The sequence below is a fragment of the Salvelinus namaycush genome, chromosome 14 (genome assembly GCF_016432855.1).
Source record: "Salvelinus namaycush isolate Seneca chromosome 14, SaNama_1.0, whole genome shotgun sequence".
NCBI lineage: Eukaryota > Metazoa > Chordata > Actinopteri > Salmoniformes > Salmonidae > Salvelinus > Salvelinus namaycush.
The window spans coordinates 9,127,515-9,140,173 of NC_052320.1; the positions used below are offsets into that span (position 1 = coordinate 9,127,515).

The window sequence follows — 12,659 nt, forward strand, 5'->3', positions numbered from 1 at the left end:
ATCCTTGGCTGCAGCAGATTGACTGATCAATAGCCCTGGTTGCAGCAGGTAGACTGATCAATAGCCCTGGTTGCAGCAGGTTGACTGATCAATAGCCCTGGTTGCAGCAGGTAGACTGATCAATAGCCCTGGTTGCAGCAGGTTGACTGATCAATAGCCCTGGTTGCAGCAGGTTGACTGATCAATAGCCCTGGTTGCAGCAGGTTGACTGATCAATAGCCCTGGTTGCAGCAGGTAGACTGATAAATAGCCATGGCAGCAGCAAGTTGACTGATCAATAGCCCTGGCTGCATCAGGTTGACGGATAAATAGCCCTGGTTGCTGCAGGTTTACTGATCAATAGCCCTGGTTGCAGCAGGAAGACTGATCAATAGCCCTGGTTGCAGCAGGTTGACTGATCAATAGCCCTGGTTGCAGCAGGTAGACTGATAAATAGCCATGGCAGCAGCAAGTTGACTGATCAATAGCCCTGGCTGCATCAGGTTGACGGATAAATAGCCCTGGCAGCAGCAGGTTGACTGATCAATAGCCCTGGTTGCAGCAGGTTGCGTGATCAATAGCCAAGCTGCAGCAGGTTGCGTGATCAATAGCCAAGCTGCAGCAGGTTAAGTGATCAATAGCCAAGCTGCAGCAGGTTAAGTGATCAATAGCCAAGCTGCAGCAGGTTAAGTGATCAATAGCCAAGCTGCAGCAGGTTAAGTGATCAATAGCCAAGCTGCAGCAGGCTAAGTGATCAATAGCCAAGCTGTAGCAGGTTAAGTGATCAATAGCCAAGCTGCAGCAGGTAAAGTGATCAATAGCCAAGCTGCAGCAGGTTACGTGATCAATAGCCAAGCTGCAGCAGGTTAAGTGATCAATAGCCAAGTTGCAGCAGGTTAAGTGATCAATAGCCAAGCTGCAGCAGGTTAAGTGATCAATAGCCAAGCGGCAGCAGGTTAAGTGATCAATAGCCAAGCTGCAGCAGGCTAAGTGATCAATAGCCAAGCTGTAGCAGGTTAAGTAATCAATAGCCAAGCTGCAGCAGGTTAAGTGATCAATAGCCAAGCTGCAGCAGGTTAAGTGATCAATAGCCAAGCTGCAGCAGGCTAAGTGATCAATAGCCAAGCTGTAGCAGGTTAAGTGATCAATAGCCAAGCTGCAGAAGGCTAAGTGATCAATAGCCAAGCTGTAGCAGGTTAAGTGATCAATAGCCAAGCTGTAGCAGGTTAAGTGATCAATAGACAAGCTGCAGCAGGTTAAGTGATCAATAGCCAAGCTGCAGCAGGCTAAGTGATCAATAGCCAAGCTGTAGCAGGTTAAGTGATCAATAGCCAAGCTGCAGCAGGCTAAGTGATCAATAGCCAAGCTGTAGCAGGTTAAGTGATCAATAGCCAAGCTGCAGCAGGTTAAGTAATCAATAGCCAAGCTGCAGCAGGTTAAGTAATCAATAGCCAAGCTGTAGCAGGTTAAGTGATCAATAGCCAAGCTGCAGCAGGTTACGTGATCAATAGCCAAGCTGCAGCAGGTTAAGTGATTAATAGCCAAGCTGCAGCAGGTTAAGTGATCAATAGCCAAGCTGTAGCAGGTTAAGTGATCAATAGCCAAGCTGCAGCAGGTTAAGTGATTAATAGCCAAGCTGCAGCAGGTTAAGTGATCAATAGCCAAGCTGCAGCAGGTTAAGTGATTTAATAGCCAAGCTGCAGCAGGTTAAGTGATCAATAGCCGTGGCGGTAGCAATGGCTCTTGGAGTATTGGGACAAAGAATGACCGATGGCTCAGACTCTCTCACAGCCATTCATCCATACTGCTGCGTGCATTCCACCGGGTCTCACTGAGGTTAGATGTCTCAGTATAATTAGCTCCCTCACTGAGGCTTCATATAGGTAGACAGACGATGATACGGAGATTAAAGGACACAATAGAAGAAGAAGACATAACCCTGGGACTAACATACATCTGGTCATGACCCCATACACGCTAAGCATGTGATCTGTCATCAGTTAGAAATGCAGTCTATGCATATGACCTTGAGAAAACACCTGATTAACAGAGAACCATTGACTAGGTTGTACTTCACCTTGACTTGACATTCACTTAGAGAGCCTCCATTAAGTAACAGACGATGGACATTCATTTAAATGCTAAACTAACATAATTCAGTCTAAAAGCAAATAATACGATTTAAGATGTTCAAGGATGGAATATAAAATGACAAACCATCCATTCTATAGTCCTAAATGTATGTACAGCTTTAAAAAAAGAAAGAAAACAAGCACAGCAATCAACAGTTCCATTTCATCCACTGCTGTAGCCATGAGTACAGTTGAAGTCGGAAGTTTACATACACCTTAGCCAAATACATTTAAACTCAGTTTTTCACAATTCCTGACATTTAATCCTAATAAAGAGTCCCTGTCTTAGGTCAGTTAGGATCACCACTTCATTTTAAGAATGTGAAATGTCAGAATAATAGTAGAGAGAATTATTTATTTCAGCTTTTATTTCTTTCATCACATTCCCAGTGGGTCAGAAGTTTGCATACAGTTCATTGATATTTGGTAGCATTGCCTTTAAATTTCTTATTTTGGGTCAAACGTTTCGGGTAGCCTTCCACAAGCTTCCCACAATAAGTTGGGTGAATTTTGGTCCATTCCTCCTGACAGAGCTGGTGTAACTGAGTCAGGTTTATTGGCCTCCTTGCTTGCACACGCTTTTTCAGTTCTGCCCACAGGTTTTCCATAGGATTGAGGTCAGGGCTTTGTGATGGCCACTCCAATACCTTGACTTTATGGTCCTTCTTAAGCCATTTTGCCACAACTTTGGAAGTATGCTTGGGGTCATTGTCCATTTGGAAGACCTATTTGCGACCAAGCTTTAACTTTCTGACTGATGTCTTGAGATGTTGCTTCATTATATCCACATAATTTTACTTCCTCATGATGCCATCTATTTTGTGAAGTGCACCAGTCCATCCTGCAGCAAAGCACCCCCACAACGTGATGCTGCCACCCTCGTGCTTCACGGTTGGGATGGTGTTCATCGGCTTGCAAGCCTCCCTCTTTTTCCTCCAAACATAACGATGGTCATTATGGCCAAACAGTTCTATTTTTGTTTCATCAGACCAGAGGACATTTCTCCAAAAAGTACGATCTTTGTCCCCATTTGCAGTTGCAAACCGTAGTCTGGCTTTTTTATGGCGGTTTTGAAGCAATGGCTTCTTCCTTGCTGAGCGGCCTTCAGGTTATGTCGATATAGGACACGTTTTACTGTGGATATAAATACTTTTGTACCTGTTTCCTCCAGCATGTTCACAAGGTCCTTTGCTGTTGTTCTGGGATTGATTTGCACTTTTTGCACCAAATTACGTTAATCTCTAGGAGACAGAACGTGTCTCCTTCCTGAGCTGTATGACGGCTGCGTGGTCCCATGGTGTTCATACTTGCGTACTATTGTTTGTACAGAAGAACGTGCTACCTTCAGGCGTTTGGAAATTGCTCCCAAGGATGAACCAGACTTGTGGAGGTCAACAACAAAAAATTCTGAGGTCTTGGCTGATTTCTTTTGATTTTCCCATGATGTCAAGCAAAGAGGCACTGAGTTTGAAGGTAGGCCTTGAAATACATCCATTTCCCATGATGTCAATTAGCCCATCAGAAGCATCTAAAGCCATGACATCATTTTCTGGAATTTTCCAAGCTGTTTAAAGGCACAGTCAACTTAGTGTAAGTAAACTTCTGACCCACTGGAATTGTGAAATAATAATACAGTGTCACGTTCCTGACCGGTTTTCTGTTATTTTGTATGTGTTTGACGGTCAGGGCGTGAGTTTGGGTGGGTAGTCTATGTTATGTGTTTCTATGTTTGTTAAAGGGTGACCTGATATGGTTCTCAATTAGAGGCAGGTGGTTTTCATTTCCTCTGATTGAGAGCCATATTAAGGTAGGTGTTTTCACATTGATTGTGGTGGGTGGTTGTCTCCTGTGTCTGTGTTTGTCGCGCCACACGGGACTGTTTCGGTTTGTTTGTTTGTTCGGTCGTTCGTTTTGTGTAGTCTGTTTTCCCTGTTCGTACGTTCTTCGTTACATGTAAGTTCTTACGTTCAGGTCAGTCTACATTCGTTTTGTTATTTTGTTAGTTATTCAAGTTAGTTTGTTTTTTGTCTTGTTTAATAAATATAATGTCAAACTACCACGCTGCATATTGGTCATCTGATCCGTCTCGCCTCTCCTCGTCCGAGGAAGAGCTAGAGAACCGTTACAGAACCACCCACCGAACCAGAACCAAGCAGCGTGAGTTCGAGCAGTGGCCTACGAAACAGGAATCCTGGACATGGGAAGAAGTATTGGAGGGAAAAGGACACTGGGCTCATATTGGGGAATATCGCCGCGCTCGTGAGGAGATGGAAGCAGCGAGAGCCCAGGAGCGGTGGTATGAGGAGGCAGCAAGGAGACGTGGCTGGAAGCCCGCGAAGAAACCCCAAAAATTTCTTGGGGGGGGGCTAAGAGGTAGTGGGCCAAGGGCAGGTAGGAGACCTGCGCCCACTTCCCAGGCTAACCGTGGAGAGCGGGAGTACGGGCAGACACCGTGTTACGCAGTAGAGCGCACGGTGTCTCCTGTACGTGTTCATAGCCCGGTGCGGGTTATTCCACCTCCCCGCACTGGCAGGGCTAGATTGAGGATTGAGCCGGATGTCATGAAGCCGGCCCTACATATCTGGCCACCAGTGCGTCTCCTCGGGCCGGCTTACATGGCACCAGCCTTACGCATGGTGTCCCCGGTTTGCCTACATAGCCCGGTGCGGGTTATTCCACCTCCCCGCACTGGTCGGGCGACGGGGAGCATTCAGCCAGGTAAGGTTGGGCAGGCTCAATGCTCAAGGGAGCCAGTACGCCTGCACGGTCCGGTATTTCCGGCGCCACCTCCCCGCCCCAGCCCAGTACCACCAGTGCCTACACCACGCACCAGGCTTCCAGTGCGTTTCCAGAGCCCTGTTTCTCCTCCACGCACTCTCCCTATGGTGCGTGTCTCCAGCCCAGTGCCTCCAGTTCCGGCACCACGCACTAGGCCACCTGTGCGTTTCCAGAGCCCTGTACACACTGTTCCTTCTCCCCGTACTCGTCCTGATGTGCGTGCCCTCAGCCCGGTGCCACCAGTGCCGGTACCACGCACCAGGTCCATAGTGCGTTTTGAGAGTCCAGTGTGCCCTGTCCCTGCTCCCCGCACTAGCCTGAAGGTGCGTGTCCTTAGCCCGGTGCCTCCAGTTCCGGCACCACGCACCAGGCCTACAGTGCGCCTCATCCGGCCAGAGCCATCCGTCTGCCCAGTGCCATCTGAGCCATCCGTCTCCCCAGTGCCATCTGAGCCATCCGTCTCCCCAGCGCCATCTGAGCCATCCGTCTCCCCAGCGCCATCTGAGCCATCCGTCTCCCCAGCGCCATCTGAGCCATCCGTCTCCCCAGCGGTATCTGAGCCATCCGTCTGCCCAGCGCCGTCTGAGCCATCCGTCTGTCCCGAGCCATTAGAGCCGCCCGTCTGTCCCGAGCCGTCAGAGCCGTTAGTCAGTCAGGAGCCGCTAGAGCCATTCGTCAGTCAGGATCTGCCAGAGCCGCCAACCAGACAGGATCTGCCAGAGCCGCCAACCAGACAGGATCTGCCAGAGCCGCCAACCAGACAGGATCTGCCAGAGCCGCCAACCAGACAGGATCTGCCAGAGCCGCCAACCAGACAGGATCTGCCAGAGCCGCCAACCAGACAGGATCTGCCAGAGCCGCCAACCAGACAGGATCTGCCAGAGCCGTCAGCGAGCCATGAGCGTCCAGAGCCGTCAGCCAGCCATGAGCGTCCAGAGCCGTCAGCCAGCCATGAGCGTCCAGAGCCGTCAGCCAGCCATGAGCGTCCAGAGCCGTCAGCCAGCCATGAGCGTCCAGAGCCGTCAGCCAGCCATGAGCGTCCAGAGCCGTCAGCCAGCCATGAGCGTCCAGAGCCGTCAGCCAGCCATGAGCGTCCAGAGCCGTCAGCCAGCCATGAGCGTCCAGAGCCGTCAGCTAGCCATGAGCGTCCAGAGCCACCACCGTGGTCAGACGCCCACCCAGACCCTCCCCTAGACTTTTGGTGGTGCGTTCGGAGTACGCACCTTGAGGGGGGGGTTATGTCACGTTCCTGACCGGTTTTCTGTTATTTTGTATGTGTTTGACGGTCAGGGCATGAGCTGCCCCTCAGCCCAGAGCTGCCATTTATCCAGAACTGCCCCTCAGTCCAGAGCTGTCTCTCTGTCCGGAGCTGCCCTTCAGTCCGGAGTTGCCCCTCTATCCTGAGCTACCTCTCTATCCTGACCTACCTCTCTGTCCTGAGCTACCTTATCCCGGTGCTGCCCCTTATCTTAAGGTTACCATTTAAATTAAGTGGGTGTAATATGAGGGTGGTCATTCTAAGGGGGAGACGTAAGCTGGGATTGACTATGGTGGGGTGGGGACCTCGCCCAGAGCCTGAGCCACCACCGTGGTCAGACGCCCACCCAGACCCTCCCCTAGACTTTTGGTGGTGCGTTCGGAGTACGCACCTTGAGGGGGGGGGTTATGTCACGTTCCTGACCGGTTTTCTGTTATTTTGTATGTGTTTGACGGTCAGGGCGTGAGTTTGGGTGGGTAGTCTATGTTATGTGTTTCTATGTTTGTTAAAGGGTGACCTGATATGGTTCTCAATTAGAGGCAGGTGGTTTTCATTTCCTCTGATTGAGAGCCATATTAAGGTAGGTGTTTTCACATTGATTGTGGTGGGTGGTTGTCTCCTGTGTCTGTGTTTGTCGCGCCACACGGGACTGTTTCGGTTTGTTTGTTTGTTCGGTCGTTCGTTTTGTGTAGTCTGTTTTCCCTGTTCGTACGTTCTTCGTTACATGTAAGTTCTTACGTTCAGGTCAGTCTACATTCGTTTTGTTATTTTGTTAGTTATTCAAGTTAGTTTGTTTTTTGTCTTGTTTAATAAATATAATGTCAAACTACCACGCTGCATATTGGTCATCTGATCCGTCTCGCCTCTCCTCGTCCGAGGAGGAGGAAGAGCTAGAGAACCGTTACATACAGTGAAATAATCTGTCTGCAAACAATTGTTGGTAAAATGACTTGTGTCATGCACAAACTAGATGTCCTAACCGACTTGCCAAAACTATAGTTTGTTAACAAGAAATTTGTGGAGTGGTTGAAAAACGAGTTTTAATGACTCCAACCTAAGTGTACGTAAACTTCCGAATTCAACTGTATATGAGTGTGTATACTATTGAGTAATGGAATTACATCAGAGCCTTGGACATGAAACTATTGTTACACTGGTGACCATACCCATACTTTACAGCCAGGAGGCCACAACAACAATAACAACCATGGAGTAAAGCATTACCACAACACTTCCACAACATTACCACAACATTACTACACCATTACCACAACATGACCACAACATTGCAATAACATTACCACAACAGTACCACAACATCACTAAAACATAACCACAAAACTACCAAACACTGAACCATTACTACAACATTTGTCTACTACAACATTATCCCCATGCCACATTACTGCAACATTATTACAACATTACCACAACATAACTACAAAATAACCACAGCATTACTTACCCCCTGTAAAAATACAACATCATTCCAAAACATTATTACAACATAACCCTGACATTACCTCCTACAACATTGCCACAGCATTACTACAACATAACCATAACATTACCTCCTGCAACATTACCAAAACATCACTACACCATAACCCCAACATTACCTCCTGCAACATTACCAAAAAATCACTACACCATAACCCAACATTACCTCCTACAACATAACCCCAGCATTACCCCCTGCGACATTACCACAACATTACTACAACATAACCGCAACATTACATCTCACAAGATTACCACATCATTGCTACAACATAACCCCAACATTACCTCCTGAAACATTACCAAAACATTATTATAACATAACCCCGATATAACCTCCTACAACATTACCACAGCATTACTACAACATAACCCTAACATTACCTCCTGAAACATTACCAAAACATTATTATAACATAACCCCGACATAACCTCCTACAACATTACCACAGCATTACTACAACATAACCCTAACATTATCTCCTGCAACATTACCAAAATATTACTACAACATAATTAACAAGAGATAAACTGTAAAGTAGTACACTATTCCTTATAGTGCACTACTTTACATCAGAGCCCTGTTGATTTGTCATGTTGTCATGACAACATATACACTACATTATCATTCAAAATGTGGCTAACTAAATCTGTTCACTCACCTCTTTGCTGTTCTCGTTCTCCGACTCGCTGCTGAAGTCCTCGGTGTTGAGGTTCTCAAAGTCGGACTCTCCGACCGCGATAGGAACGCACACGGTCAGGTTAGGGTTGTGGATGAACGACATGTGGTCCTCGTCGATCAAGTACCTCCCGAAGCTGCTCCCTATACCACTAGTGGTGCCGTTACCATTCTTGGTGTAGTCCAGGTCACGGTTGATATCCACACCACTGTGGTTGGCGATACAGTTCAGTTTCTTGTCGTACATGTCGTCTAAGGTTTTCTGTTCATCCTCCACCGGCGGCTTCTTGGTCAAGCTGAGCACCAACTCTGCCAGCTTGATCTTGAACCAGGCGATGCCCTTCTTGATACGGATGACGGAGATCTGAAGGTTGTTCATCTCTCCGTCGTCATCTGTTGCGGCTAAATTGTCTGCGCTGAACGAGGACAGCAGCAAGGCAAGGAAAAGGTTCAACACCTATAGGGAGGAGAGGAGACACACTGGGTCAGACGTGAGGGTGGATCTGAGATGAGATGTGTGTACAAATGGGACCTGGTATGTGTAGCTTGGGACACGCTCTCTTGTTCGGTGGGGATAGTGTAACGAATATGGCGTTCATAAGACAGCAAACTGCTCTCCCCAGAGACTTAAGTTTCTTGGGCCAGCGGTTACAGTCACTGCCCTCGCCATGGAGACTGGGGTTTGAGAACCGTCCGTCGGGAAGGCTAACATTCCCCATCCCAACCATACATTCTGGGGACACTTACCACCAAGTTCCCGATGACCATGACCATCATGAAGACGATGAGACACATGCCCTGGTCAGCCACCTCCATACAGTCCCACATGGTCTCGATCCACTCCCCACACAGCACCCGGAACACCATCAGGAACGAGTGGAAGAAGTCATGCATGTGCCAGCGGGGCAGCTCACAGTCCAGGGCGATCTTACACACACAGTCCTTGTAGTGCTTGCCGAACAGCTGCATGCCGACCACGGCAAAGATGAAGACGATGAGAGCTAAGACAAGGGTCAGGTTTCCCAGGGCGCCCACAGAGTTACCGATGATCTTGATCAGCATGTTGAGTGTGGGCCACGACTTGGCCAGTTTAAACACTCTCAGCTGAGTGGGGAGAGAGAGGTGGAGGAAGAGAGGGACAAAGAGAAGATGTGAGAATGACAGAAGAAGGGAGAGAGGAAAATACATATTATCAGCAGAGGGTTGAGTGATCAATAGCCCTGTTGCAGCAATGGCTCTTGGGGTATTGGTATGGTAATTGCTATAGAGGTAGAAGGAGCAGTTACACAGAATTCGATCACTCTTTTGTTGCTGACAATTTTCCTGCACAGCAGGAAATGCAAACTTGTAGTGTATTTGAGTTATTTATTTATTTATTGTGTTTTTTGTTACTTTTATCCCTTTTTCTCCCCAATTTCGTGGTATCCAATTGGTAGTTACAGTCTTGTCTCATTGCTGCAACTCCCGTACAGACTTGGGAGAAGCGAACGTTGAGAGCTGTGTGTCCTCCGAAACACAACCCAACCAAGCCGCACTGCTTCTCGACAGAATGCCCACTTAACCCGGAAGCCAGCCGCACCAATGTGTCGGAGGAAACACTGTGCATCTGGCGACCGTGTCAGTGTGTACTGCACCCGGCCAGCCACAGGAGTCGCTAGTGCGCGATGGGATAAGGACATCCCTGCCGGTCAAACCCTACCCTAACCTGGACGACGCTGAGCCAATTGTGCACCACCCCATGGGCCTCCCAATCACGACCAGCTGCGACAGAGCCTGGACTCGAACCCAGAATCTCTAGAGGCACAGGTTCACTGCAATGCAGTGCCTTAGACCACTTTGAAATGTCACTTTATTTGCCCTGACTAAAAATGTATCAACCCATACAAAAATATCCATGAATTATAATCCACATTTCCTGTTACTGCAGGATTATTTTCCTGCTGTAGAAAACTGGCTCCAATTAAGACCATACATATGTGTTGAAAAGTAGCTTTACATAGACTAGTAAAGCAGTATATAAGTGATATTTCACATAGTAAATAATCACTGTAATAGAGACAGTACTGTAGCTGAGCAATAACCATGTAATCATTCAGTAACTGAATCAATGCACACTGTGTATTTAACATCATTTGAATACACAACAAACATGTATATTTTGAGGGGAGGACAGGGCTCAAAAAGAGTTTACCAATCGGAATGATCTGAGCACAGACAGCCCCTCCACGTCAGCCAATGCCAGCTCCACTAAGGACAGGGTCACAATGAAGCCGTCGAAGCAGTTCCACCCCTCCTGGAAGTAGTAGTAGGGATCCATGGCAACCAACTTGGCAAACATCTCCACAGCAAAGATCCCTGTGAACACCTGGCAGGGACGGATAGAGGTCAGAGGTCAGGTAGAGTAACTGCTACTAGAACCTTTACCTTGTCAAAGGGACCAACAGAGGTCAGATGTACTGTACGAACTCGTACTGTAATTATTCAAAAAGGGTGCAGTGAGCACTATTTTACATCGAAATTAAGGTGGACCGCTATCCACAGGCTAGTACTTTTCAGACTGCGAAAATGTACAAAACTAGCCCCCCAGGACAGTGACAAAGATTTATCTTTCTAAATCTCACAGCTGCTCTGAAGTCAGTAAGGATATCGTGACACCTCTGTGTTCTGCTAATCTGATTTCGTAGTTAATCTGAGTCTAATGAATGACAAAAAGTCATAGTTAATCTGATTCTAATGAATGATTGAAGGTCATAGTTAATCATGGAGCCAGATAAGGTGTACATAGATCAAGGCGTGGTCGGCAGGGGGCTGTATCTGCGCTAGTTGGCTGTACCTGCACCAAAACTCCAGTATTTTTCCTTCATAGCTTGTTCTCCATCTTTTTTTAAAATAGGGAGCCAATTTGTTTTGAGCACTTTTATTTCCATGTGTCACGTTCCTGACCTGTTTTCTGTTAGTTTTGTATGTGTTAGTTGGTCAGGACGTGAGTTTGGGTGGGCAGTCTATGTTTTCTGTTTCTATGTTGGTTTAAAGGGTGACCTGATATGGCTCTCAATTAGAGGCAGGTGGTTGTCATTTCCTCTGATTGAGAGTCATATTAAGGTAGGTGTTTTCACACTGTTTGTTGTGGGTGGTTGTCTTCCGTGTCTGTGTATGTTGCGCCACACGGGACTGTTTCGGTATGTTTGTTCGTTCGGTTTTTGTGTAGTCTGTTTTCCCGGTTCGTGCGTTCTTCGTGTTACATGTAAGTTCTTACGTTCAGGTCAGTCTACATCGTTTATTGTTTTTGTTAGTTAGTCAAGTATAGTTTGTTTTCGTCTTGTTTAAATAAATATCATGTCATATCACAACGCTGCGCCTTGGTCGAATCACTACTCCTCCTCTTCGTATGAAGAGGAGGAGGAACACCGTTACACCATGACTGATCAAAACTTGTTTTCTTATGGCTCTCTCTTGCCCCTTTGCAGCAGACATATAGTGAGCAATAAGTTTGGAACATCAAATCACAATACATATAGAATCGTGAGAATCGTAATACATATCGTATCGGCATCTAAGTATCATGATAATACAGTATCGTGAGGTCCCTGGCAATTCCCAACCCTATAAAACACAGTTTTTTGAGCATATCTGTTTCTCACAATTTAATGAAAGTGATACGTTTTTCGGCTGCTATTATTGATCAAACCGCTGTCATAAATATCATACCCTTACCACAAACAGAGTGACTGTCTTATACTGCTGTGCTATCCATTCTAACAGTATTAGCTATTAGCTTTAGCTGGTAGGCCTAAGCAAATAAGCAAGCTATCCATGCTAACATGCTAGTTGAATATGATGAAAAGTGCTGCTCAAGAACTAGACACCGTTTCTGTAGAAATGCTAATGGTAAAACGCCTAGTTTTGGTTTTCAAAGGAAGAGAGCAGTGATTCAGGCCCCATTTTAGAGAAGCTAATCGATCAGGCAGCATACAATATTAATGTAGGCCTCCCACCAGCACAGAGACAGCAGGGAGAGTGAAACAGAGTGCTGTCTGAACACTGTTAGGGGAGAAAGACGCCCCTCTACAGACCAGACCAGTCCCATGTAAGAAATGGGGGGTAGAGCATGGAGCTTGCAACGCCAGGGTTGTGGGTTCGATTCTCACATGGGACCAGTACAAAAAAAGTATGAAGCTAGGAGCGTCTAGGAGCAACAACAGCTTAGCCGCGAAGTGGTAGGCCGCACAAGCTCAAAGAACGGGATCGCCTCTAAATCGCCTATCCTCGGTTGCATCACTCACTACTGAGTTCCAAACTGCCTCTCGAAGCAACGTCAGCACAAGAACTGTTC

At 47.1% G+C, this 12,659-nt stretch overlaps 1 protein-coding gene across 1 annotated transcript in view; it reads right to left on the reverse strand.

Moving 5' to 3' along the window:
• LOC120058816 (sodium channel protein type 8 subunit alpha-like) overlaps positions 1-12,659 on the reverse strand; it is a 108,076-nt gene that overhangs the window by 26,899 nt on the left and 68,518 nt on the right. Inside the window, exons 14-16 of the mRNA XM_039007547.1 lie at positions 10,518-10,691; positions 9,074-9,430; positions 8,310-8,783 (exon numbers count right to left, since the gene is read on the reverse strand). Coding sequence (XP_038863475.1) covers positions 8,310-8,783; positions 9,074-9,430; positions 10,518-10,691 — 1,005 coding nt within the window. The remainder of the gene's footprint in view (positions 1-8,309; positions 8,784-9,073; positions 9,431-10,517; positions 10,692-12,659) is intronic.